The following is a 27,807-nucleotide window of genomic DNA, read 5'->3' on the forward strand; positions in this document are numbered from 1 at the left end:
ACTGCTGATGCCTCAAATGCACAAATCAATTTTCTTTTTCTAAGTTTTGACTTCAGTGAGGAAGTGAACAGTAGGACAGTGAGCATGCCAAATGCTGATCGGTCTATCTGGCCAGGAGCCTGTCTTAAACTCAGCCTTTTGCTTTCTTAAATTAAGTCAACCAAAATGGAAAGAATTGAAATAAAGAATGTAGGAATTCAAGGAAATGAATTGGCAGCTAAATATGCAAAAGAGTCTTTCTAAGCAGACATCGAGACCCCTTAATTCAAACAACTCTGGGCAGAACAGAAGCTAAAGCATTGGTTGAAAAAAAAACAGGGATAAAAGAAATAATGGAAAAATCAATGGTGTAATCATGGAAATAAAGGACATGTTCTCATAGCTTTACTCCATTAGTTGGAGAAGGATGATATGTGGGTAGGAACAGGAGGGAAGAGACAAGGAATAAAGATACATGATTAAAGAACAGGATAAAACCATTCATTACATTTTATAGGAAAACAAGGTGGGAAGCATGTTGATGAGCAGGAGAAACTAAAGAATATATCAGGAAGTGAAAAACTGAATGAAACTGAAAAGTAAAATAAAAAGGAATAATGTAATTCTGTAGAGCGCGCGCGCGCGCGCGCACGCACACACTTATTTTGTGTTTTTTGAAGAAACAGCAGCAGAAGAAAACACCGGAATATTGAAGTCAGAAGAGTAAAGAACACACACGCCGATAGATGGCAGTAATGCAACAGCTTGGATGCAAACTGCTGATAAAACCAGAAGAAGAAGAAAGAAGGAAGCCCTCAAATTAATGGTGCAGGTAAAAGATACTAAATTGACTTCATAGACTAAATTACGAATGCTTAAACTCTGATCCAACACATAGTTTTAAATTGTTATTAATATTTTGAACCTCTGTACGCCATAGATTATATGAATGGAATCAGTCAGTCCTTACATAATAGCATACTCGGCATCGCCGGGAAGAATTCAAGCCGTTTGCTTTCTCTAATAAGAAATGTAAATGCATTAGTGAGCTGTCAGCAGTCGATGTAGCCTTTGGACCTGCTGATAAATTAGCTCACAAACAACGACTTTAATCTTATCATGCTGCTGCACCTCGTCGTGTTTGTAACCTGCAACCTTTAGTCCCAAATCAATGAACTGGACCTAACCGGCTCATAAAGAAAGGGTTTTGAACTTTTCACTGTTTGCAAAATAAGTTGTCAACAGTTTTTATTGAACTTTTCAGAAAATGTTGAAATGTGATCATCCGTCGATCGAAGCCAAGGAGTTTGATCATAAATCCACCTTGTGCTCCTGCTGCATAAACACTGTAGACGAAAGTGCCACCTCAGTCATTGATGCTCCACCCTCGAGTGCACGATGAGCAAAATGATCTCAAACTCAAGGGAGGCAATCCAACTGATCCAGTTCGGGGTGGTAGTGACAGAAAATGAGGTGCTGGGTGGAGCTCTGCAGTCTCCGAGTGCTCGGTTTTACTGTCATTGTCTACTGGAAGCTGACCTACTGGAGCTGTTGGTAGAGATCTTGGATCTCATTTGATCTCTCTTTCTCAGACCAAGCGAGATGGATGGCTTTGTGCCCGAAAGGGGTTGTGAAGCCCAGACAGAGTTCATTTACTGCTGCGGAGCCGTCACAGAGCTCCTGAAGTTTGGTTCCTGTGTGCCGGGATGCAGGCTGCTATTTCTCATAATTCCAGGTGAGTCTGGCTGCATGGATCGATCAATTGACTGCTTTGGAAAAGGGCAGGTTGGACATCCAAACTCCAGGATGATTGGGACATCGTACTTCACTCTTTGACCTGATGCCGAATCAGGACTGATCTTGTGCTTTGGGCTTCCCAGGTAACCCAGGGGTGGTGGGCTTCTACAGGACCTTCATGCAGACCATCCACAGCATGTGTCGGTACCGCCACCCCGTGTGGGCTGTGAGTCACGCTGGACACTGTGCACCCCCCGATTCCATGGACATGCTGCAGGGTAAAACTCCCTTTGATCCTTTCATCTGGAACAGTGTGACAGTGGAGCATCATCAGAGCCTGAGCATGAAAATACACCCTTTGAATAATAACACCCTTTAACTTCCCCTGTCCAGGAGCAGCAGAGGACGGTGATGTGTTTGGACTGAGTGGGCAGGTTGAGCACAAGCTGGCCTTCATCAGGACTCATGTGCCCAGAGGAACCACCCTGGTTCTAGTGGGTCATTCCATTGGCTGCTACATTATTCTGGAGATAATGAAGAGGAGCCCTGATCTAAAGGTTTGGGAGTTTGGTGGTAAATGTTGGCCAGCATCTCTTTGGTTTAGTATTAGCATTTTTTTTTTACGATTTCCACATCTAAAAGTTGTGTGTCCCCTTCTCCAGGTGATGAAGTCCATCATGTTGTTTCCCACCATAGAACGTATGGCTCAGACTCCTCAGGGGAGGCTTCTGACCCCAGTCCTGTGTTACTTTAGGTACTTGGCCTACTTGCCCGTGTTCCTGCTCTCCCTGGTGCCTGAGGGGCTGAAAGCCTGCCTGGTCAGGCTGCTGTTGGGTGGAATCCCCTCTCTGGACCACACTGTGATCCAGCCCACGGTGGAACTGCTGAGTGGAGACTGTGCAGGTTCACTTCAACTGTCTTTGTTCTGAAGCTCCTCCTGATTGGCTGCTGTTGTTGTATCTGCAGCTGTGGGACAGACAACCTCCTCCCCCAGCACTGCTGAAGGAGGAGGTTCAGACGGAGGCTCTGCAGCTGCACCAACACACCCAGGAACTTAAAACGTCCCCCTTATTACCTTTGTGACTGCTCCTTTGTCTGGCTGTTGGCCAAAGAACTCTGAGTCCTGAATGAATTTGAAAGGAATTGTGAGCCAGAGAAGAGCTCGTTAAACTTTGATCCGTTAAGGATCACTCCGAGGGGCTTGGCTCATTAACCTGGGATTACTGCTGGTTTGTCATGATTCACGGGTGAGCATCATCATCATCATGCCTCCTCTCTTGTGTGCAGCCAATGCAATGTACATGGCAGGCCAGGAGATGGAGAAGGTTTTTGAAAGAGACAACGGGACAATCAGGAGACATCTGGGAAAAGTAAGACGGCAGTTTGCTTCACTGCACTTTATTGCGCTAACGTTGGTGTTGGATTAAAGCATGTTTGTGTCTATTTTTTCAGCTAATATTTTACTACGGAGCAACAGACCACTGGTGTCCTGCCCAGTATTATTATGACATCAGGAAGGCGTTCCCTCACGGAGACTTAAGACTGTGTGAACGGGGCTTTCGTCACGCCTTCGTCTTGGATGCAGGAAGTGACATTGCCAGGATGGTGGTCCAATGGATCAGGGCAGATCTGAGGACCTACGATTGATGCTCTTCTCCTATGACATTAATTGCACTTAATTCAGTCATTCCTCCCCTTTATCAATGCGCTTAGACTCTCCACGAGACGCGTCTGGCTGACTCTGCACTGCTTTTACTTAACGACCCGTCACCTGTGGCAAAAGTGTTCAATGAGGCCGAGTGACTTCAGGAAAACCGGCCCCGTTTCCTCTGTTGTAATAAAAGTGTGGACTGATTGTTATTAAAGCAATGCCAATTTTAAATCTCTGGTCATTTATTGGACAGTGATTAAACATGTCGTTGCACTTGTTGCTGCTAGCACCATTACGACCAGTCTCTCTGGAGACTCCCCAGTCTCTCAGACACGGCTGCTGGGGGAAGAGCCACAGGAGTTCTCTCGCTTGTTACCTGGGGTGGGATCATTTGAGTGTGAAGTGATTGGTGGTGGATTCCTGGTGTTTTGGAAGCTGTCATTGACCAATTGGTGTGTTGTGGAAACGTTCTCATCCGTCCTTGTCTGGGACGTGTCTTCTCTTCAGTGGGGTAAGTCCTCTGGGAGGTAAAAGTTCACGTCTCTGCTGTCTCAACACTGCTCCTCTTCCTTTTGTCTCTACCTGATGCTCCATCATGGTTCTCCCCTTCCTGGGCTCCAGGAGTCTTTGGGGTAGGAAAAGTAGAATCTGGAAAATTCTGCCCGGGGCCCAACACCTGTCTGAGTGTCACATTGACTCTGGAGCTCTGGATGTACCTGCAGCACACCGCCCAGTCCTCCTGGGACAAGGGCTCCACCACAGAGCTGGCCTGCAGTGCTGCGGTTGGTCCGCAGCCCTCCACCTCCACTGGTGTCTGACCTCGAGGTGCCACGAGGATACGCGGGACAGCGTGGTACCGCAGGCGGCTCTGGCCCGACATTACCATCACGTCTCCGCTGCGCATGTACATGGCAGTGGGAGGATCTTGTCTACAGAGGCCCCCCAGGAGGAAGATGGCGGACTGTCCGAAACTATCACACAGAAAAGAAATCTCTGTGAAATTGAATGTCTTTTTAACTCTGCGACACAGCTGCTAAAGTAACATCAGTAACTGGGGCACAATGTTTCCCACGGTGACCTATAACCTCTGACCTGAGTGACAGCAGTGGGTGGCTGTGGTCCAATTCAGATTCATCCACGTGGATTCCCAGAGATGAGTCCGAGTGATAATAATTCAGGATTCCAGCCTCTGGACTGAACTTGGGGAACCCACAGGCAGCAGCTATGTGGCGAGAGAGCAGGTGGAGCTCAGGAGGAAATGGAGTGTGATGGTCTGCAGAATAAGCCTGTAGAGAAACAAGGGGCCACAACTGGCTCAGTCACATGGCTGCAGCAAGCCCAAAACAGGTCATTTTCCAAGAGTCATCTAAAGTTAGGTTTCAGTGTGTGCGTGTGTGTGTGAGAGAGAGAAGGAGGAGGGAAGGAGGGAGAGAGATTGAGAGAGAGAGCATGGTGTGCGTTGCGTCAGGGGGCCATACACACCTTGGTGTCCCAGTTGTAATGATAACCTAAAGTGACCCATCGCAGCCTCTCAACAAGAGTCTTGGCTTGCCTTTTTACAGCAGGACTAGTTCTGGAGACGAGATGCCACATTTCTCATGAGAGGAGCGGTGCTAGCAAACACACGCTAGCTCTGTGCACTCACTTAAGGACAGGCACACTCTTCTCCCAGATGTTCTGCGTCTCAGAGGGGGACATGTGCATGTCCAGGTTACAGACATTGGGTTTCTGAGGGTAGGTCTTGAGGCACTGCCTCACCCAGAAGGCCTGGCAGCCTGGCTGAAATGGGTTGGAGATAAACACAAACCCTAAATAACAAAGAGGAAACAGACTGGTCAGAAAAATGTGTGGTGCACAGGAAGAACCTGGTCCCCGACCACCTGTTGGCTCTTCCCCGACTAAACATCTTGATTTTGCTGAGGGTGTATGGAACAATTATTCCTCAATGACTGTGAGTAGATCATGTTCACCTGGATATTCCAGCAGACTGAAGGCTCTCCAGTTTCTGACAGGCTGCAGTCCAACCCTGGTCACCTCCACGTCACTGACTGCAGCCTTGTCCAGTTTCACCGGAATGATCTAACCATAATAAAGAGGCCTCGGTTAATGGATGGACTTTTAAACAAACAAACTGCACTCAAAGAACCTGGTTAATATGCCTCTTCCTCCTTTTTATAACATCTTTTCTGGATGATGCATGCCACAGCGTGAAAGATCACTGCAGAAGCTTCCATGATGCTGTTCAGTGTGCTGTTCTGTTCTTAGCCTGGACCCCCCCTCAGCTGCAAACCCTGAACACCCGGACCCCTATCTGCACGTGATGCGACCCCTGCTGGGCACGATCTGAACACCTAGCAAATGATCTCTTTACGTTTAACTTTGGAACTGCTCTGACAGACAGTGACCCAAGTAATCGCGCTTCTGGCGTCAGTAAATGAATTATGAATATCTGACCGCTTGTTGTGGACACAGTACAGGTTCACAGGTGCTCCAAGTGTCATCATTGTGGTCACCTTGTCACTTTGTTTGCCTGTAGAAAAGTCAAGGACGTCACTAAAATCTGGCGGAGGATGCTTTGTTCTGTAGCGCTTGAACATTTTCCTGAAGGCATCTTCGCCCGTCTCCACCATGGAGGCAGCCATCTTGGCCATGACGGCCTGCTGGGTGAAGTTAGGTTCACAGACTCCAACAGTCTAAAGCTTGGGAATTTAAGATGATTATTGCTTGTTTTGTCCAGAAATTTAAATCAAACGTCATCGTGGTTTCACTCGGATTAAACTAGCAAATCCAAAATTCCCATGACTGTACTAATTAATATTCAGCATCGGAACAATTTATTTAAACGTCTCCCTGCCTGTGCACACACAACCTTTACGAGCCTTAAAAAAAAAAAAAAAAAAAAAAGATTATCGGGCGAGAACGAGAATACTCCAGAACGTTTAACCGCCGCCAGCTCCAAATGTGAAGCCAACTTCATCCCACTGCCAGGGCTCGCTCTGACCCCGGAACCCGGTTAGAGTCACGTCGCTTCTGCGCATGTGTAACTTGTGAGCACGCGCGGAATGTTGTCGCCGTGAGCGCCTTGATTTATATCGAAACAAGACATTATTCAACGAAATCAAAACAAGAAAACAAACTTGACAAAATCGATAAACACATATAAATAAATAGTTTAAAACACATTAAACAATAAGTCATATAAAATTAAATGTAAACAATTTGAGCAAGATTTGTGGAAAAGGCCTTGAGAATTTATGCTTATATTTCTTTTCAAAATAATTCTACTTTGTCACTTCATTTTTAATTACTTGCCCATTTTTTGTCAGGGATATTTCTTATTTTGCTTTGAAATGGCTTATTATGGTATGTTTGGTTAGGGACGGGACGGATCGGCTCGCGGGACTAAGCGCAAGCGCACAAAGTAGCACGTGCGCGGAAGCGATACACTCAGATGACGTCACAGGTCAACGACGGCAGCTGAAAACATGGCGGCTCCTTCGAAGAAAGTGTTTGAGGTGTTTGTTTCCAAAGTGCCCTGGACGGTTGCTGGCAGTGAGTAAATGAGTGGGCTGAAAGTAGCAGGAGCCCGACAACTGTAGCTATAGCTGGGCTTGAGGGGTTACAGGGGTCATCTGAGCCGGCTTGGTTAGCTGCTGGCTAACTGTTAGCTAACGGTGTCTGCGCTCAGTGTGTGTGAGTGACTTTGTGTTTGTGTGAGTGAGTGAGTGAGTGACATTGTGTTGTGTTGTGTTGTGTGTGTGTGTCTCTCTCTATGTCTCTCTGTGTCTCTGTGTGTCTCTGTCTGTCTGTCTGTGAGAGAGTGACTGACTGTGTGTGTGTGTGTGTGTGTGTGTGTGTGTGTGTGTGTGTGTGTGTGTGTGTGTGTGTGTGTGTGTGTGTGTGTGTGTGTGTGTGTGTGATGCTGAGCAGAGACCCCCATTGCCAGAGTGACTTCCTATGAAGGGTTTGTGATCTGGTGTCTCCTGCTCCTGCTACTCCTGCACGTGTGTCTTGTGTTTTTATTGTCTACAGATGGCTATAAATAGCTTCTGTGTGTTCCTCCTCAGACGAGCTGAGGGAATACTTTGGACAGTTTGGATCAGTGAAGAAGTGTCTGCTGCCATTTGTAAGTTCACGATCTCTGCACTTATTTGCTTAGAAAAATGCTTTCATGTGTTTTTAGTTGTTAAAGTAATATGTTGCCATTCTTCTGATGTCTCGACATATTTCTAATTGCAATATAGGTTTCAACAACTGCAGCAGGTCTGGATGATCATTTTCACTGGTTTTGTTTTTGGATCAAATGCACATTGGCTCTTTTGAAGTATTTAGCATCACCAGCTTGATGATCTCTTGATCCCTAACCCTAACGGAAGGTTCTCCTGCAGCAGCACGGTGCCTTGACAGGACGTCGCTTAATCTGACTGTGTGTTTTTTACCAGGACAAAGAAACTGGTTTCCATAAGGGCTTCTGCTGGGTGGGTTTTACTTCAGAGGAAGGGCTGAACAATGCTCTCCAGAAAGAGCCCCACTTGCTGGAGGGGTCCAAGGTGAAACCTCTTGACCTCACCCAACTTGCACTCATATTTCCACTTTATAGCACAATATATGCTCTATACATCCCAGGACATTTTGAATCTTCACATAGTTGGACACTAGTTGATACAAATGATTACTTGTTTTCAGTTGCAGGTACAAAGGAACCGACGTCTTTTTGTAGGACAGAAGACCAACAGAGCCTCTGAAGATGCTTGATCATTCACACGCCACCTCTTTATTTATTGTCATGATGTTGATCGTGCTGTGTGGCCTATGGACCAGCACATTCCTTCAGTAATACAGTAATGAAACCCTTGTAATATATGGTCCCCCTTCAGAAACAACATCTGCATCCTACTGTACTATAAAATGTAACTTTGGATGGCTCCTGTCCATTTCCAGAGTCTACGATCCTCTGTGTGTGGGCAAATGAACAATCTCTATTAAAGGAAGATAACTCAGCTCTCTCGTGGTCTCTTGATTCTCTAATCCAAGTCAGAGTCCATAATCTGCCACCTCAGTGATCTTTCTGCTGAGGCTCACCCTCTGAAGACAACCTGGATGAAGGTAATCCAAGTCATTGCAGTAGTTCTGGGTTTAATTCACAATATTAGGGGAAATGAGCGGCTCGCCAGAGCTCTGCAGCGTGTGCTGTTTCTATTGTAGTTCCCAATGACTCCTTCAGCGTTTACACACAGCCAGTGGGTTGATAGTCTGACAATATTGCTATATTGTCTAAACTCACTCATGTCTAAAGTTAGTGGTTGATGGGGGTGCAAGTACCATAGTACTTTTTTAATGATTGGTGAAAGTATAAAGGATTGAAATTCTAATCTAAACGAGAGACACGTGACTAGTGTGGAGCTCTTGCTCTTGAACATAGCCTAGTCGGCGTGCTGAACGTCGGAGGGGTGAACACGTGACCGTCTCCTATAAAAGACGTCATCGCGGTTGTACTTCCGAGTTTCATCCTTGGGTATGCTGGTGCTCGGTGCGGTCGGCAAAACAAAAACTACATCCCCCACAATGCCCTAGTACACCCGGTAAAAATTGAGGCGGAAACGGCCAGTCGTCAAACCACTGGAAACACAAATAAGCCTTATTGGAAACAAGGGTTAAGGGTTAGGGGTTAGGGAGACAAGGAGTGGATTGAGGCCGGGGGACGCTGGGGTGGCCGCCAACCTTTGAAGGATATCGAGCGTTTGACTTGTGCTTCGTAACAACCTTCTTTGCGTAACTCAAAGTCGCTTTAGCGAACAGTCCGGTAGCTCACGTGCACGTCTCGGAAGAAGGACACATTTGGGTTGCCAGGGTAACTGGTGCTCATCTTCTCTTGCTGCTTCAGCTGGTTTCGTGAGGTAAAACACAGACTGGTTTCATTTTGTCGGCTTCTACCAGTAAGTCTGAGTAAAGCGCGGTCTTTATGCACTTCTCTATCACTACAAATAATAAATAAATATGTTAGAAGGAAACTTAATGTTGGACAAGAGTCTGGGAGCTACTGTTGTTGGACTGCTGGTCATAAATCACATTACTGCTCAACCAAGTGGCCAACCAAAAAGATGCCCAACCTCTCCCCACAGTTGCCACCAGCAGGGCCCCTGATGGCTGCTCGGTTCCTGAGAGTCTCCTCCTTGGCCGCAGCGGCGGTGGCTTCCTGTGGGATTTACCTCCACAACAGACAACTGGACCTGAGCGACCTGAGCGTGATCCGCTTTGGCCGAGCTGCGGCCGCCGTGAGTTACTCCACACTTGCTGTCTCAGACCTGTCATTGGGGACCTGTTGGAGGTCCCGGTTTTTCTGTATTATTCTCTATTGTCCTAAAAGGTGATCAGGTGATCATCTAATCATCATCTAAAACACCACACAGTTCTGGTCTGCCACGTCTGCAATGGTCTTGGTCAACATTTAAATTGGTCGTGGAACAAAGAATCAATGAAAAAGTGGTGGCTTTTTCCTTGGGTGGCTTCCTGACCTCTGACCTTTTGAGTTCATGTTGTGGTCCTGCCTGTTCTCCACTTCTTGGTGTTAAAATCTGACTCTACTGCTGTCGTGGAGCGGACTTTTTCCCTGAACATGTCTTGTGATGTTTTGCAGACAGCCTTCATCAGTTATGACTATCTGACCGCTTTTAAAGGCGTGGAGTATGGCACGGAGGACTACGTGGCCCTCAGGTCCAAGGTAGATATCGTCTCTTCCTCGCGCCGTCCACTCACATTCACCATCCACGGGACCGTCGCCGGTAGTTGTTTAGATAAAGCCTTCCACTTAGAGAGTCAAAAGAAGATTTCTCCTTAACGTGGGGCCAAACATGCACATTGGAGTCAAACGTGCTCTGAACTACCACCTTTTGAAGCAAGTTCCATGGTTCCTGGACTGCTCTTGTCACCATCAGCGGCTCAGGTGGAAAAGTGTATTTTTGCACGGCCTCCCCAGTCATGTACAACAAAAGAATGAAGGAAATTAAAATTCCTGCCCACTGTCACTGATTGTGAGGACCAATCAAAAGCAGGAGAGCTCTGGTGATGGAGATCATTATGTTCTTATCTGTGAGCTGGCTTGTGAATGCCTCTCCACGCTGTCGCAGGCTTGTTTCCTCCCTCCTGCCTTCCTCTTGGCCAGTTCAGATCTTGTCAGTGATCTGCATCTCATTACTGCCTGATGATTGGAGCAGTTTGATGTGGCATGAATAATGGATGGCCATCCTGATGTGGGTTTGGAGGCGGCCTCGGAGACCTGGAACAATGTCTCCATTCATTAACATGAACATGCGAGAGATGAATGAATATTGGATAAATTAGCTTGTCCTGATTTAAAAGAAAAAAAAAGAACCAGATGTTGAGAATGGTAAGAGGGGTGGAGGAGGCGATCTAAGAGTTGGGAGGGTGGAGGTAGTGAACGGCCATGAAGGATAAGCGAGGGATCTTTAGTTCATGTGGAACTTCAGCTGGAGTTCCTGGAGCTGTTGCAGTCTCAGCCCAGCAGATGGCAGCGTTAGCCATGGTTCTTCAGCACTGCTGCCCAGCATGGCCCACTGTAAAGTCTGGGAGCTGCCGCCCTTTCAGGGACGCACCGTGGAAGCGAGGGGCGTAGCGAGAAATCTGGATGAGCAGATGACAGGAGTCGTCCGCTAAATGTGAGGTGGGGAGATCCTAGAGGGATGTGGAAAAGACTCTGACAAGCTGATGTCCAGCAGCGCTGCCTCTCCCCCCCCCCCCCCCCCCCCCCGCGTAACCAAGGCTACTGTGGTGGGAGGGGCTAGGAGCTGGAGACCAGCCTCTAAGAGTGAGTTGAAGGTCCATGTGTGACCCATGTGGCAGAACTGATCCATGCAGTCTTGTCAGCAAAAATACACTCATCTACTGAAGTGAGCTGGTGCTCACGTCTCCATGCTGTCTCTCGTCCTCCCCTGTGACCACTGGCTAGATGCACCTCGGCGAGCCAACTAACTAGCTCATCAGGAGCAGCCCATAATGATTAAGCCCCGTAGTCCTCGTAGTACACTAATTCCAGCTGTTTAACTGTGGCGAGGTAGCAGAAATCAATTACTGGATCTCCCACACACCCCCAGTCCCATGCACATCAGAATGCATGTGCTGTGCATGTGGAACAGGACTGGTAGCGAATTCCTTGGCTCCACCTTCTCTGGGGTCATCGTCAATGTCAATAAACAAGCCTTTTCTACGGTGGCTCTGTAGTCTAGACATTAGCTTTTCAGCTTATTTTACCTGTACATTAGCTTTACAGCAGGCAGCCAGACAGACAGAAAGACAGACAGGCAGGCAGGCGGAAAAAGGCTCATTTTGAGCAGAGTTGCTTTCATCTGTAGCAGCAAATCTAGTTCAAGTTGTTAAAAGCACGTAAAGCAGATTTCTTTAATGTACCGGTAGTTTAAAAACAGGAAGTGAAGGAAACTTCAAAATGTACATGAAATAAGTCCAGTGTGATTTTGAAGGCTTACCCCCCCAATGGTGGATGGGGCAGCTGTAGTTGATCTATCCCAGCGCAGTGTTATCGTCATGGTGATCTAATCATGTGATCATCAGCCTGTGAGCCCCCACCACTCCTCCAGCACAATTACTGTGGAGAGGAAGCTTTTTATCCAGTGCTGTTGGTGCTCTTGATACTTTTGATCAAAGATTAGAGAGTAATAATGTCATATTAAAGACTGTTTCACATTCATAAGATCCCTTTATGTTCCACACAGGTGTGCTGCGAGGGTCTCCACCAACTACCCAGATTTCTTTTGCTACACTACACAAAGATTGTAGTTACTCTGACCATACAAATGAGCCCATAAAAGTAGTAAAATGTTGAGTGTTATACTTTACTAAACATCAGATTTTTTAAAGAGAAGGTTAAAGGGCAGTGGATCTTTGAGAGTTTTGTTTATATAACTGCGCTAGTTTTCAGTTGGAAGGCTCATCTGGTATCTCTGGTGACTGGTTTCTCCCACTGCATTGTCATAATGGCCCAGATGACACTCATGTCAAATGGTCCTCTGGGATCTCTGTGTGTGTTTGTGTGTGTGTGCGTGTGTGTGGGGGGTGCTAGTTCATGTGAATGGAGTGTGTAATGTGCGTTCTAGGGGTTAAGGAGAGCTAATTTCATGGCTTTTTATTTGTTGGGGCCTCAGGAGGCTCCCCTCTCTACGCATTAGCGTTTCCAGCTGGTAGAAAGGAGACAACACACACACATCCTTGGACTAACACTATCCTTGTGAGGACTTCCCCACTTCCTGATGCCCTAACCATCAACACGATCCCCCTAACTCTACCTTTAATACCAAATGTTAATCCTCAAACAGTTCTTGTTGGGTTGGGAAAGCCAGCCAAATGTCCCAAAAAAAACATCCCAAAAATGTCCTCACTTTGCTAGTGGAATGCAGATTTTGGCCCTCAGTATGTAGCACATCTAAAGCCTGATCTGAATCCAGAAGCAGAAACAACCCACGTCCAAAGGAGTCAAAATGTTCCAAATTCAATCTGAATGATGAAAATGATCAAAAACTGGTAATTCCATTTAAAAATGTGCCTTGGGGGTGAGCCCTGTTTAGTGGTCAGGATCTGGTGATTTTCCGGTGCGTGTCCGAATTCTTACACTAGTTTAGTCCTGACGGCTCTCAGTTTAGTCTGTTAGCATGTTTGTGGATCCATGTTGATTTATGGGACATCTCCCTTCATCTCCTGTCCACTAGGTGCATCTCCGCTCAGCAGAACGTCTTCGAGACCTGTGCTGTGCCAACCGGGGGACATTCATCAAGGTGGGCCAGCACCTTGGCGCTCTAGACTACCTGTTACCAGAGGAGTACACCTCCACGCTGAAAGTTCTCCACAGCCAGGCCCCTCAGAGCAGCATGAAGGAGATCCAGCAGGTCATCCGAGAAGATCTTGGCAAAGAGGTTTGTAATGGCTTCCTCTACCACATTTCACCTCCCGCTAATGTGCTGGAAGCTAAAGTCGCCCCTGATGAGGAGTTGAACGAGGCTGAAGTCAGACTGTGTTTGTCCCAAGTCGTCGTCCTGCTCCGGCTGCCGGTGCACTTATCCGTGAACATCAGGTGAGGCAGAGCATTGGAACAGAGAGGGTTGGGCTTGAGGACCAGAAGGAGCCTCCACGTTGTGCTCTTGGTCCTTAATATGAGCTGCACCAGCTTGGCTTTCTGCTGCTTTTCCAGGCTCCAACCCTACCCCAGAGATCAGGGGATGTCTGCCTCTACAGTAGGCCAGGAACTAGAGCAGAGCTAGAGCTTGGCATCATCCTCATTTAGTATAGGAAAAGTGATTTAAATAAAAGTGAATGGATAAAATAAAGGCAATAGAGGTGTAAGCCACCCTTGCTCTTACTGGGTGCTGTTACCCCCCCAGCTATTACTGGGTTCTGTTACCCCCCCTCCAGCTCTAACTGGGTTCTGTTACCCCCCAGCTCTAACTGGGTGCTGTTACCCCCCCAGCTCTTAATGGGTGCTGTTACTCCCCCTCCAGCTCTGTCAGCCTCTGGGGGCATCAGTCTGAGGAAGGCTCTCTCTGCTCCCCAACACTGATTGGATCCAGCTGGGAGATGTTGGGGGGCTTTCCTGCACCTCCAGCCTGCTTCAAGTCTCCACACAGGAAGGTCTGGCTGCTGACTCAGCCAGTCCTGGTGGGTTCACTGGTATGTTCTGGGCCCGGTTCCTCCAGTGTAGACGGTTCTTCAGCCTGTAAAACGGCTGGATTAAAATCCCCCTGGGACCTTTTGAGACCCCAGGTGCTCCCTTAGATCTTATCTCTTCATATAAATGCACGCTGACAACCTGTTTATATCTGCAGTGTAATTCCTTTGGTCTGATAACGTTGTTAATGATGTCCAAGATTAGCCAGGAGATGTTTGGAAAAGGATTTCACCAATCTCGGGATTAATGCTTTAAAAAGAGGCTGAGGGAGGCTGTGTAAATGAGTGAGTGAGTGAATAAGTCAAGCTTTGGGGCATCACTTCCATCTCAAGTGCCATATTTGTCAGCTTCCTCTTGGATCGGTGGCTCTTCTCTTCAGCAGAACAGTGTTCTCAGCACCATTTGTGGTGCCATATGTGTCCCCATATGTGTGTGTGTGCGTGTGGATTTGGAGAGACAGCACTCCCTCCTCGCTGTGGGTTCTTGTCCACAGAAAAGCTGCTGAAAGGTGCGTTGTCCAATATGTCCTTCCATCACACGGACTGTTTCCAGAGTCAAAGCGCCAGAAGGAGTGCTTCCGTTCCATTTGAGTCTCCCTCTCTGTCAGGAGTTTATGCCAGTAATTCATTCATTCATTCATTCATTCATTCATTCATTCATTCATTCATTCAATCAATCAATCAATCAATCAATCAATCAATCAATCAATCAAACAAACTTTATGAGGGGGGAAGGACAGGTAGAGGAGAGAATAGGTAGAGCATGAAAATACATACAGAAATACATTATATTAAGTAAAATAAGCTGCCGGTCGAGTTGAGTGGGTCAGCGGGGTCAGAGGTCAGTAGGTCAGCATGGAGCTCTGAAGGCGGTGATACCTGTAGATGAATACAGAAGGGGGGGGAGCAGAAAAACTACACAAGAAATAACTGGAGAGGAGAGCAGAGCAGACCAGATCAGATCAGATTTTTCTATCTATGATAGTAACTGGAACTACAGAATTAGCAACAATAAGCTTTTTCAAAGAGGTAGGTTTTAAGTCTGATCTTAAAAGTAGAGATGGACTCAGCCTCCCGTACCTGGACAGGGAGCTGGTTCCATAGCAGGGGGGCCTGGTAGCTAAATGCTCGGCCCCCCATTCTACTCCTAGAAACTCTGGGAACCACAAGTAGACCAGCATTCTGAGAGCGGAGCGGTCTATTGGGCTGGTAAGGTGTCACTAGCTCCTCCAGGTAGGATGGAGCTAGGCCTCTGAGGACCTTGTCAAAAGAAGGGTTTTAAAATTTACTCTAAATTTAATGGGCAGCCAATGAAGAGACGCCATTACAGGAGTTATGTGATCTCTTTTGTCAATACCTGTCAGAACTCTGGCTGCAGCATTTTGGATCAGCTGGAGGCTTCTTAAAGAGTTGTTTGGACACGCTGATAATAAAGAGTTACACTAATCCAACAAATGCATAACTTTTCAGCATCATGCCGCGTCAGTAGCTTCCTGATCTTTGCGAGGTATCTAAGGTGAAACTTCTAGAGACTGTTTTAATATGTAAGTTAAAGGACAGATTTTGGTCAAAAGTTACTCCAATATTCTTCACAGAGAGACTAGATGCGAAGGAGATACCATCTGGAGTGATAATAGATCTAATCTATCCATGAGAGGTTCAGGACCAAACACCATGACCTCAGTTTTTACTGAGTTGAGGAGGAGATTTGAAGACATCCAAGACTTGATGTCTTTAAGACAGGTCTGAAGCTTCACTAACTGCTCTATGTCCTCTAATTCCTTTGGATTATGTAGCATTTTTATGAAGGACTTGTACTTCCTCAGATCAGGATTTCTTTCCTGTCCCGACCAGTGAGCACAGCAAACTGGCTGAGCTGGCCTCCAGCTATTCAGGGCAATTAATGGAGCCAGAAACGATATCTTCCCCCAGGCTCACACCTCTGCTGTTCTGACAGCTGATACATAATTTGTAGACACATTAGTGCCCTAGTTCTCTGTGTCCCACCCTAATATTATCCCAGTCCATTTATGCCCCCCAGGGCAACAACTAAATGGTGCCCCCAGAGGACCTGTGGCAGCTATGCCTGTCAACTGTTTGCCCTTGTGCTGGGGTAGCTACGTCCTCAGAGTCCTGGGCTTTGACGCTGGGTGGAGGTCAGTCTTTAACACACACACGCACGCACGCACGCATAAGGGGAGAGTGTGTATTCCCCGCACAAACACACAAGGATCATGACCAGTGACCCTTCACTCCCAGTTGCTTCCCAACTTTGTAACTGGTTTAACAGAAAAAAGTAGAAGCTGATTGACTTTTTATGCTGTCTAGTAACACTGTGTATCAACAATGTGTAACAACACTGCGTAATAACACTGTAATAACACCGTGTATCATCACTGTGTAATAACTATGTAATAACACTGCATATCATAACACTGTCATCAACACCATATCAACACTGTAATAACTGCGTAATAATACTGTCAATCAACACTGTATCAACAACACTGTGTGCCAATAACACTGTGTAATAATACTGTCTATCAACACTGTGTATCAACAACACTGTGTAATAACATTGTGTGTCAACAACACTGTGTAATAACATTGTGTATCAACAACACTGTGTAATAACATTGTGTGTCAACAACACTGTGTAATAACATTGTGTGTCAACAACACTATGTAATAACATTGTGTGTCAACAACACTGTGTATCACCAACACTGTGTATTCCATACCAACCCCTCCGTCCACTCAGCTGCCCATCCCGCCCCCTTGTCCCTGAACAGGGGGGCGGGGGGCTGGAGCCTGTCCCAGCTGCCTGTGGGCAAGAGGGGAGGAAGTTCCAGAGCAGCAATATGCTGAAAGAATTATTAGCTGCAAGCCCTGACACAAGCCCTCCCCTAAAAAACAAACAAACAGACAAACCAAACAAACAAACCAAAGCATTCCGATCTGAGAAATTCCAAGTTGAAGCCTCTTTGCATGTCAGGTACAGATGCTCATCATCATAGCACCGGTGGGCACAAACAATTTCATTCCATTTAGCATATTTGCATAATGAGTAACTCAGCTGTTTCCACCGTGGGCCCATGCTGCCTGCATAATTTATAATCCACTCACATCTTCTGCAGGGCTCATGTTTAGCCTTTGCATGATCGGCCAACATCGTGTTCAAATTAGCCTCTGTGAATGTTTCACTGGGTGCAACCAGCAGGGGAATCCCCTCCCACCACGTAGCCATTCAAGACTAGGAGAAATATGGCTGCACGCTTTTATTGGACACCTGGCTCTTGATTACTGGGATGTTTTTTTTTAATTGTTCTTGCAACATCTGTCCCCTAAAATAATCAATAAGCTCCTCTGAAAGGTGTAACTCTCAGACACACATCATGTATTGAAAAAAAAAATCATTGAGCAGACGAGGAACTCCAAATGAAGTAAATATGACGTTCCATTCATAGAATACGTTTTTGGATGTTTCCCTATCTATATTCATGTGGTAAAAGCCTGAGTGCAGCATCATTGGTGCCCAGAATCAAGGCAGGGGTCCGAGGAGATGAAGTGATCCTCTAAGGCAGTGCTTGGTGTCTTGTCTCCTCAGTTAAACAGGTTGGGAATCTAATAACTTGAGGTCCCTCAGGAAGCCCATTTAACCTTCAAACCTACACACTAATTTATGTGTGTGCTCGGTGTCCTCAGAGATGAGCAAAGGCTAATGAGGGACCAGCTCTGCTCAAAGGGCTGCTCAACGCGCTGGGCTTTGATAAGAGAGCTGTGGAAAGGCGAAAGCCAAAGGCCACAGCAGCTGCATCAAACCTGCACCGTCTGTATGGGCAGACTGTAAGAAATGATGCTGCACCCAGCAAGACGGCAGCAAGAGGAACCATGCTCAAGGACTTGCTCAGCCATGCCATGGCCTTTATTCTGATCTCCTGGACTTGCATTTTGGTGGTTTTATTCACTGCTTTTACAATACATTGCCTAGATTACAATGCTTTTACCAAACATTTTGCTATTTTTGGTGCGAGTCAGGCCCTCAGAAAAGCCTCTTAAATTGGTAGCAGCACTTTTTCCAGAGGTCTTCTCTGCTAACCTGGGAAGAGGAAACCACCAGCAGGCCCATTCAGCCAAACAAGAACTCTTTGATGTTGTTATGGTGCTAGGCCGATTTCTAGCATAGCCGCTTTCTTTATATAGCAAATGTTGCTCAACCAGGAAGAGAGAGGCAAATTCCCTTTCCTGCTGCATGGTGTGATTGTGGCAGGAGCTGGTGCCTGATGGACTGAAGTCAAACTCAAATGTGCTGCTGTGTGTTCTTGGTAATGAAGGAACACCACACAACCCTTCACCTCTTTCCTCTGCCCTCCCCATTTCTCCTTCACCCAGCTCTCAGAGTTATTTGTCTTCTTTGAGGAGAAGCCTCAAGGTGCAGCCTCCTTGGCTCAGGTCCACAAGGCTGTGCTGCATGATGGGAAGATCGTGGCTGTGAAAGTCCAGCATCCCAAAGTTCAGAAGCAAAGCTCCCGGGACATAGTGGTGATTGAGGTAAGTGTGTCTGCTCAGTTACATGAAGTAAGGCGGGAACATGTTCGTGGCGTGTGGAGTTCTGCAGCTTCACGCGGCCTCAACCAAAACGCCACATTATCCCATATCCTATAAAATAATCCCAGAAGATTACCCTGTGGTCTCAGGTGTGAGGAGAGTCAACTTGTCCTAATAGTTGGCTCTGAAAATGGTCGAGCCAACCTTAAAAATCGAGAAATAAACATCGGCATGTGTGTGGTGAAGGCCCACGACGGAAGCAGTACTGAGAGCTCCATCATTGGCTCTCCTCGTATGTCCTCTTCCATGTTGGGTGTTGGACACATTTGTTCGGAGGCCTCATCCCAAATCTTCTTCTCATTCAGTCCCAAGAGACGCACTGGTGCTGTGCAACAAACCCGAGAGCAGAGCCCTCAGTGAGGCTCGGCACGTCCCTGCCGCCTTTCTCCTCTTCCTCTTTAGGCTTTCCCTTCAGAGGTTGCCATAGTGACCCATTCTCCTCCAGCTCCACCTGTCCTCTGCATCCTGTTCCTCACAACAACTAACTTGGCGTCCTCTACGTCCAAACATTTACCTGCAGTTCTTCCTCTATACCTCATGCCTGGCAGGTCCGTCTACGGGCTGCCCCTCCTCTGACACCAGTCTGGCCTCTCTCGACCCTTTCTTGATCCGATCCATACTCCATACTCCCAAAGAGGAAATCTGCCTGTTAAAAATGACTGGAATGACTTGATTCATAGAACATATGATTGGATCAGAGACCTGTGGATCAATCCCGATATTATTTCTGTGATGAGTCTCAACGGCCTCCCCTGCACCCCCCGCCATCTAAATATATATATATATATATATCTACTGTATATCTTTATATTTTAGAAGCTGTGTTTAGGTTTGTGATCTTTCTATTTGACAGGCTCTGTTGAAGGCCGTCCATCTGCTCTTCCCAGACTTTGCATTCATGTGGTTGGTGGAGGAGGCCAAAAAAAACATGCCTCTGGAACTGGACTTTCTTAATGAGGGACGCAATGCTGAGAAGGTGGCCAAAATGTTGTCACACTACACTTTTCTCAAGGTAAATTGGTCTCATTCAGCGGAGCTGAATGACAAGAGATTTGTGTTCTTATTCCAGGGATTTTATGTCCACAAGGAACATTCTACAAATGGTTCTGATTGTTTTTGACTCCTTTTCTCTATTACTGTGATTCCATTTGGCTTAGTATAAAGAACCTTCTCCCAAGGAACTATATTTATCTGAGGACTTCTGTAGTAAAACCAACTATTATTCGTAGTAACGTTGCAAACTGTAAGGAAAACCTTTCTTCAGGTTCCTGGTGTCTACTGGCACTTGTCATCAAAGAGGATCCTGACGATGGAGTTTGCTGACGGGGGACAGGTCAACGATAAGAACTACATGCAGAAGCATGGCATCAACGTTAACGAGGTACCACCGACCCGGCCCAGATGTTTTTCGTCACACACTCTCACTCTTTCTTTCACCAAGCCTGTTCCTGCAGCAGGTCTACACACACCTGGTGACTTCACATCTTTGATTTCATTGAAGCAGAGTCTTTTAAACTCCTTTCAGGTGTCAGAGAACCTGGGAAAGTTGTACAGTGAGATGATCTTTGTCCATGGATTTGTTCATTGTGACCCCCATCCTGGCAACGTCCTGGTCCAAAAATGTCCCTACAGCCAGAAGAGCCAGATTGTTCTCCTCGATCACGGCCTCTATCAGGTGTGAGATCTCCAGGCATCCTACAGCAAAGAAAATCCCATTTGTTCTAATATTGCAGACCATTTTTCATGCTGCTGTCTGGAAGCAGCGAGCCACCGTAATAAGCCACATACATGGGTGCTGCACATTTGTGCAGGGCTACAGGATAAAAGCTTTCTGATAAACAAGCCATTTGATGCAGAGTGCAGCTTTCTGTCTGCCAATTACTGCCCCAAATCTTGCACGTTCACACACACACAGGCAGCCAGAGTCGCTTTTAACGCACTGATGATGCACATGTATTCTCTTCACCTTTGATGCACACACTCACGTGCACACACCACTTTCACAGCAATTTATTGCCAATGACTTGTGCTTTTTAAGTCAGATCTTAATTGATGCGGCCACAGACAGACTTTCAGCTCCTGGAAGTGCTGTTTGCCAGCTTTTAAGTGCATGTTGTAAACGTGCGCCCTGGCTTTGTGCTCTTCTGATGAAGTCGAGCAACAGGGCGCAGTAATGCTGTAGGCTGGCTGGCTTGTAACTGAGAGGCACATGATGGTCGCACTAAAATGCTGCTTCTGCTATTTGACACCACCGTGATGCTGACGACGGCTACTGTCGGCGTTCATGCTTCCATCAGTAGCAGCATCGTTCAATGTTTTACCCGCTCCGTACAGAAGGTCATCGTCAGTGTTCGTGATGCTATAGCTGCAAATATTTGGGGAGGGATGGATCTTTTCTTAAAGAGTCAATAAGGAGCACAAGGGTTAATAGCAGGTCCGAGACACAGCGACATGCTGTCCCCTCTTTGCTTTAGGTGCTGCATGCAGAGTTTCGACTGGACTACTGCCGTCTGTGGCAGGCTCTGATCAGAGGCGACATGTCTGGCGTGGAGCGCTACAGTCGTCGGCTGGGAGCTGGAGATCTGTACCCCTTGTTCGCCTGTGTGCTAACTGCTCGCTCGTGGACCTCTGTCAACGCTGGAATAAGCTCTGTTCCTGTCACCCAGTCCGAGGTAGGCGCTCTTGTCCAATTGCAGGGCTGCAGGAAGGGGGCACGTCAGACGTACTGTATATGTTGTGTGTGTGTGAAACACAATACAGATTGGCTTGCACTTTTATTGCTCAATTCTGCAATGAACCATCTCTTATGTCTTTATTCAAAGGGAAGAGCTTTCATCATGGCAGCAGCAGCAGTGTCCCCCAATTAAGTTGCATTGGCTCCTGTATGTGGCCCTCAGGGTTTCACGGTGCCATCGGTGCTCACAGGGGGGCTTATTTCTACTCTTATGCACCATTTTTATGCTGGCAGCTCTTGAGCTCTACGGTGTTCCTCCCACACACATGATGGCCCAGAGCCACAGCAACAGGAGAAAAGGATGGAGAAATTTCCCATTATCTTGATGAATCACCTAAAGATCTCCACTGAGGCCCATTTAGCCTCTCTTCCCCACTATAACCAGTCCATTAAGCCTCTCTTTTCCACTCTAACCAGTCCATTCAGCCTCTATTTCCCACTATAACCAGTCCATTTAGCCTCTCTTCTCCACTATAACCAGTCCATTCAGCCTCTTCTATCCACTCTAAGCAGTCCATTTAGCCTCTCTTCTGCACTATAACCAGTCCATTCAGCTTCTTTCCCACGATAACCAGTCCATTCAGCCTCTCTTTCCCACTATAACCAGTCCATTCAGCCTCTCTTTCCCACTATAACCAGTGCATTCAGCCTCTCCTCTCCACTCCAAGCAGTCCATTTAGCCTCTCTTCTCCACTCTAACCAGTCCATTCAGCCTCTATTTCCCACTATAACCAGTCCATTTAGCCTCTCTTCTCCACTATAACCAGTCCATTCAGCCTCTTCTATCCACTCTAAGCAGTCCATTTAGCCTCTCTTCTGCACTATAACCAGTCCATTCAGCCTTTCTTCTCCACTCTAACCAGTCCATTCAGCCTCTTTTCCACTATAACCAGTCCATTCAGCCTCTCTTTCCCACTATAACCAGTCCATGTAGCCTCTCTTTCCCACTCTAACCAGTCCATTCAGCCTCTCTTTCCCACTATAACCAGTCCATTCATCCTCTCTTCTCCACTATAACCAGTCCATTCAGCCTCTTCTATCCACTCTAACCAGTCCATTTAGCCTCTCTTGTGCACAATAACCAGTCCATTCAGCCTCTCCTCTCCACTATAACCAGTCTATTTAGCCTTTCTTTGCCACTAAGACCAGTACTGTCTAGGTGTGTCCTGGTGTGTCTGAAATCCTCTTGTCAAATATGCAGTGCAGAATTCGGGATAGAAAAATCTGCACCCCCCTTCCCCCCCGACACACACACACACATCACCCCCCTCACTACATTCCCTTTGCCTTTTGCACAGCTTATTATAATAGCTCTCAAAATACAATATGTCCTTATTGAGGCTTTCACATGCAAATGAAGCAGTGTCGCTTTCTGTGTGTCCTGCTGACAGCTGTGAGGCGGCTAACCAACCTCCTATAATTGCTACTAATTGTTATTCCCCAAGCAGGCAGGATTCATGCAGCCCTCTGTCATTTTCTTTGCAACTGGGTGGGTGGGGTTGGGGGGGCACAGGGTGGATTATGGTGCAGGATTTTACCTGTTATCCTCGATTTTGTTATGCGAAGTCCAAACCTCCATAAATGAATGAATGTAGCAGCAGGCGGAGGCTGAGGGTGGAGACAGCCCGTACCAGCAAAGGTATGGCAGTCATGGACTCACACCACAGGACCTTTTCGCTGGTCTCCTCTTGCACGGATTGTGGAGGGCTCGTGTTTCACCCGAACCACGTTTCACGTGCGTGTTTGCTGGCGATGATGTGGCACATTATTGGCCGTCACATAGCGCGGGGCTGAGAACAGGAACGCCACAAAGACTTTAGGAATGACCCGTTTAGACCAGTGGGACGGGATCACGTCTCATCGGTGAAATGGTCTTTGTGGTCTCTATGTTGCGACTTGTGTCACGATGTGACGCACAATAAAGGCGTCGCACACAAACAAGCATGTTGGAAGCATGTGGAATTTGCACTTGTTTCAGAATAGTAATTCAATTACATTAGGTGATTGATGTTTCGCTCTTATTTGCTTCCACCCCCAGGTTGGATGCTCGAGTGGTGGCTGTGTAGCTGTACAGTACACACGGCACAGTTTGTGTTAGTGCGGTGCTGTCATTGAGACCGTGTTACACCTGCAACCTGGCTCACTGTCACCCTGTCCCGGCTTAGCAGAGGTACTAGAACAGGCTGAGTGAGCATTAAATGATGAGTAACACCTGCAGATGTTATCCTGAAGAAAGAGTGACAGCGAAAGGTTGTGTGTGTGTCACGTCAGCTCACGCATGCTGGTCACATGACCATAGGCATGGGTGGATGTGCTAAAGCACTTTGATTGCATACAGTGTATCCAACAAAGTTCCACTCAAGGCTTCATGCAAGTATCATCATTATCAGGTTGGTTCTGGATGTTTTAGCAGAGGGCTTTGTCGGTCCAATTAATGTCCTGTTGATGCTGTTAAAAGCCTCCGAGAAAGTGGGGCCGTCTGCCACAGAGCCAGCTGCTGCGGTTTTCTGGGTGACGTATGGAATTAAGTGGAGCTGCTTTCTTTTCTGCCTTGGCACCGCTTGTTTACATCAGTTCTTGTGGACTCCTGTGTCAGGGCGTCCTACAAATGAGTGTCAATTTCCTGTGTGTCTGTGGTGACAGCTCTGGCAACACAGCTGTCCCAACCTCCTCCTCTCCCACCCCCCTCTCTCTCTCCCTCCCTCCCTCTCTCTCTCTCCCTCTCTGTACCACTTCCACTCTACACCCCCCCCCCTCTCTCTACCTAACCTCCCCTCTCTCTCTCTCCAGGGGCCACCTGGACTGGATTCAGGTAAGGATTGTTCCTGCCTGGCTGATCTTCTTTCAGCTGGCAACAAGTAATCTGATGCAAAGAGAAGCCTCATGTTTCATGTTTTAGTCTGGTTGACATGGATCAACGTTAGAAAACATCTAAGGAGACTGCAGAACCCACTAAAACTTGGTCAGGAACTGTCCAAAGCATCGCTCTGACCTAGAAGGATAATGGGAACTCAGGGCTCTGTTTATTAGTGAACGTCAGATCATTCTCACAGGCAACCACCCCGGGAAGGGAACTGAAGGGACTGAACCACTGTGGGGTCCCTCAGGGGGGAAAGAAAGGGTTCCATTTGCTGGGGAGCACAGAGATTTGACTGGATGGTGCTCCACCATGTCTAGTGTCTACTGGACCAGCGTGGTGGAGGCAGAGCTCTGGGCTGGGGCTGCTGCAGGTCCTCCGGTCCAGGTTCAGCAACACCATGGGCCCAGAGAATGAGATCAGCTGACTAGCTGAAGATACTGAATGAGCAGGTTCTTCCATCACTGGAGGTGTTCTTCCCTGATGACATGGGCAGAGCCAAGAGGACCATTCCAGGATTCTTCAGACTCAGGCTGTGAAAGAGTGGTTCAGCGATGATGAGACATTGTCTGGAGAACCTTGGGGATGTGCCGGAGAAGCTTTGCTCCAGGGCCTGACTCTGCTCATCATCATCACCACAAGATCTGGATGGAATTCCAGTGCAACACTGGAGGGAACCAACTGTGACAGTGCAGAAGCTTATTAAACCAAAGCCACAGGCTAATATTTAGCGTGTGTGTGATCTTCTTTGGTGGACTGGGATTTCTCCTGGTATATAAAGTTAGACCAAGGACGGTTACGCAGGTCACACATGTGGACTGGAGTTTCACTTCTTGGACACTGACACGCGGCTATTGTTCATCCCATGTGGACTACCAATTGTCCCAACTGTGTCTGGGTGGTCAAAGTCTGTCCTGAGCAGTTATTGCTATGGAGGGAGGAGCTGCTTCATAGCCAGATTATTCCAGGAGTTGTTCTGGCTTGGTCCTTTCTCTCGACTGTCTGACTTGTTCTTTCCAAAAAACCTTCTGTCTCGCACCTTCTGACGGGCCCCATCCGCCCCCCTTCCCTAATCCCTCATCTCTAATCCCCGGAAACCCCATCCCTAAAGACACTTCTGATGGTAACAGATGCTATAGGAATGAAGTTAAATGAAATTTAATTCAACAGAAAATTCATTTTACTGCCTTAGAGGAGGTCTTTGGTGTTGGTGCTGCTCACCGTGGCCCCCTACTGTCCATAAGCATTGAGACTCATACAGGAGGTGTTGAGGGCAGGAGTGGCCAGACGGCTCTGTCACGTGGCTTTAATCAGGGTCAAGTGATGGGGAACAGATACGATGCATAATGAGAAGCTTTCAAACCTGGTTCCTTGCCTTCACGCTGTCCTACATCTGTCTTTAAGGGGCAGGAGCAGCTGCGGGAGACTGTAAGCTCTCATGGATGTGCAAGTGATGTCGGGGTAACCGATGGCCTGAATGACCTGCAATATTTGTCTTGATTTCTTGGCAGGAGAATGAGATCCGAAGCAACGCGGCACTCTATCTGCCCCAGATCAGCGAGCTGCTGAACCGAGTGCCTCGGCAAATGCTGCTGCTGCTCAAGACCAACGACTTGCTGAGGGGGATCGAGAGCACCTTGCAGACCAGAGCGTCCTCCTCGTCCTTCCTCAACATGTCCCGCTGCTGCATACGGGCTTTAGCCAGGTCACACCACAATCTTTGCATTCTGTTTGGCACCATAGCTGCACGAGGCCCCCGGAGGCCATGCCCTCACCCCACCCTCCCACCCTTTAGTGCCAGTCCTGTCGGAGCAGCCGCTGCAGTTGCAGTTCCATCTCATCGCATGATTGTTTATCTTTAAATGGGGTGGTGGCCCAATAGCACTCGCCAGGGTCTTTCCGTCCCTGGAGGTGTGTGTGAAGCACGTTTGCATGTTGCATGAGCGGATGGATAAAAGGTAAAGAACAGCACCATCCAACCCGTCCTCCATAGGCTGTCCTCTAGAACCCCTGAACCCAATTGCTTAACAAAGTCTGGATCTTCTGCTCGCCTCATCTTTTTTCTTCCAGTCCTTTGAGGTGGTTCTTGTCTGCTCCCACCTGCAGGCACAGGAAGACAAAGGCGGCATCCTGGATCCGGCGCGTCCACATCACGCTGATGGAGTCTGTCCAGCTGTGGACCATCACAGCCTTTGAACTGCTGCTGTGGGTCCGAACCTCGGCGCTGGCTCACTGTTTCATGGCTCTTCTGTGCTGACCCCAGCCTGGATGGCGAGCAAAGACATTTTGGCTTTCACTGCTTACTTCTGCTAGCTTTTTATTAAAGGAATGAATAAGGAGTATTTTAAACTTCACAAGAACCTTTTCACCATACAGGCCACATCCTATGTCTCAGTACTGATGGTGCTTTGTTGTGGCATCACCGTATATTTTTGAATTGTTCATTCTCTTCAGGAAAACACACCTCGTCTCCCCTTTGAGTTTTGAGCTAATGGCGCTGTAGCGGGCCCCACAGGTGTCACCACAGGAACCCTGGAGTCATCTTTAGGCAGTGAAAAACGGGAAGGGCTGAGTTAGCTGTCATCTGGTGCCAGATGACCTGGACTCTTGGATGAGACGTTGTGATGTTACTCCTCAGCAGTCTGTGTGGATGTTGCTTTGGGTATTTTCTATAACATACCTCAGATTTGTGGTTACATTAATACATATATTTATTGATATTAAGTATGTGTTTATACTTATTGGGGGTCTCCTGCAGTTTCAAGACTTCCTTCTTTGGCTGGTCATCATGAAGGTTTGAAGCAGCTTGTGCGGTCCTTGGAGCCCAATGGGTTAAATGAGCCCACAGTCCTGATGCTCCTCAGGTTCTGCTCCATGAAGACGAAGAAGATGAGAGAAGATCAGAATGTTGTTGGGGCTGAAATCAAATACCTCGGGGCTCTCGGTGCCCACTGCTGAGGAGCTGCTCTACACCTGTGTAACTCCAAGCTGCTCTACTCCCTGTGTAACTTTGGTGTTTCCAGAAGTGAGCAGGAATTCAGGGACTCGGGCCTCGGCGGTTCTTTTACTGGGACAGTTTCCACTGGGAAACTGGGAACTTTCCATCAGTTTCTTTTTGATGCAAAGACCAAAACTTTACATAAGTGCAGCGGACATTCTTTTATTAATTCTTATTGAAGGTGACTCAAGAAAAGACCTGAGAACTTTTGTGGGTTGTGAAACGTGCGTTTTGGGCGCAGCAGCATGCTACCGTGCATGTGAGGTCCTTTTTAATGTTATTCTTGTTGTTCCAGAGCAGGCATCTCCTTCCTTCTCTACAATTGTTTATGGGTGATATTTATCTCGTTTGAAGGTTTGAGCCGTGGCTTCTCTGGAGAACAGACTTCAGGCTGCTCAATATTGTGTTAATGGAATTACATATGTTGTATCCTGTAAACTCTAGCATGATAAACTGAACATTTCATCTCTTCCAGAGAAGACAGATCTTTGAGCTCAACAGATAAAGTTGCTGAATAAAGAGTACCAGCAGTCTTTGCTTCCACCTTTTAATGC

The 27,807-nt window shown here is 47.3% G+C and overlaps 4 protein-coding genes across 9 annotated transcripts; 3 read left to right on the forward strand and 1 right to left on the reverse strand.

Moving 5' to 3' along the window:
* Window positions 1-51: 51 nt before the first annotated feature.
* On the forward strand, window positions 52-3,598 carry ldah (lipid droplet associated hydrolase). Its single transcript, XM_011619939.2, has 7 exons — window positions 52-811; window positions 1,572-1,714; window positions 1,860-1,994; window positions 2,110-2,273; window positions 2,379-2,619; window positions 3,004-3,086; window positions 3,169-3,598. The coding sequence occupies exons 2-7, from the start codon at window positions 1,582-1,584 to the stop codon at window positions 3,361-3,363; spliced, it is 951 nt and encodes a 316-aa protein (XP_011618241.2). The 5' UTR covers window positions 52-811; window positions 1,572-1,581; the 3' UTR covers window positions 3,364-3,598.
* On the reverse strand, window positions 2,001-6,418 carry alkbh1 (alkB homolog 1, histone H2A dioxygenase). Of its 3 annotated transcripts, none has more exons than XM_029826865.1 (7): window positions 5,881-6,418; window positions 5,338-5,446; window positions 5,013-5,175; window positions 4,850-4,940; window positions 4,460-4,653; window positions 4,084-4,338; window positions 2,001-2,019 (listed from the first exon to the last, which is right to left on the reverse strand). In XM_029826865.1, the coding sequence occupies exons 1-7, from the start codon at window positions 6,016-6,018 to the stop codon at window positions 2,016-2,018; spliced, it is 954 nt and encodes a 317-aa protein (XP_029682725.1). In that variant the 5' UTR covers window positions 6,019-6,418; the 3' UTR covers window positions 2,001-2,015. The 3 variants fall into 3 exon arrangements, with proteins under 3 accessions (XP_029682725.1, XP_011618239.2, XP_003978645.2); XM_011619937.2 differs by lacking the exon at window positions 2,001-2,019 and adding an exon at window positions 3,592-3,992 and having other exon boundaries at window positions 5,881-6,417; XM_003978596.3 differs by lacking the exon at window positions 2,001-2,019 and having other exon boundaries at window positions 3,592-4,338; window positions 5,881-6,415.
* A 344-nt stretch (window positions 6,419-6,762) lies between these two features.
* On the forward strand, window positions 6,763-8,368 carry slirp (SRA stem-loop interacting RNA binding protein). Its single transcript, XM_003978589.3, has 4 exons — window positions 6,763-6,919; window positions 7,435-7,493; window positions 7,810-7,917; window positions 8,054-8,368. The coding sequence occupies exons 1-4, from the start codon at window positions 6,853-6,855 to the stop codon at window positions 8,120-8,122; spliced, it is 303 nt and encodes a 100-aa protein (XP_003978638.2). The 5' UTR covers window positions 6,763-6,852; the 3' UTR covers window positions 8,123-8,368.
* A 552-nt stretch (window positions 8,369-8,920) lies between these two features.
* On the forward strand, window positions 8,921-27,786 carry adck1 (aarF domain containing kinase 1). 4 transcript variants are annotated; one of them, XR_003885984.1, is made up of 11 exons: window positions 8,921-9,264; window positions 9,490-9,642; window positions 10,005-10,088; window positions 13,105-13,308; window positions 18,449-18,607; window positions 19,518-19,676; window positions 19,929-20,339; window positions 21,139-21,336; window positions 25,767-25,960; window positions 26,362-26,917; window positions 27,014-27,786. XR_003885984.1 is itself a non-coding variant. In XM_003978595.3 (11 exons), exons 2-11 carry the CDS (start codon window positions 9,511-9,513, stop codon window positions 26,510-26,512), a joined length of 1,548 nt encoding a protein of 515 aa, XP_003978644.1. In that variant the 5' UTR covers window positions 8,924-9,264; window positions 9,490-9,510; the 3' UTR covers window positions 26,513-27,786. The 4 variants fall into 4 exon arrangements, 3 of the variants coding, with proteins under 3 accessions (XP_029682707.1, XP_029682702.1, XP_003978644.1); XM_003978595.3 differs by having other exon boundaries at window positions 8,924-9,264; window positions 19,929-20,045; window positions 20,190-20,339; window positions 26,362-27,786; XM_029826847.1 differs by having other exon boundaries at window positions 8,921-9,303; window positions 26,362-27,786.
* Window positions 27,787-27,807: the final 21 nt, after the last annotated feature.

The sequence above is a fragment of the Takifugu rubripes genome, chromosome 2 (assembly GCF_901000725.2).
Source record: "Takifugu rubripes chromosome 2, fTakRub1.2, whole genome shotgun sequence".
In the NCBI taxonomy this organism is placed as follows: domain Eukaryota; kingdom Metazoa; phylum Chordata; class Actinopteri; order Tetraodontiformes; family Tetraodontidae; genus Takifugu; species Takifugu rubripes.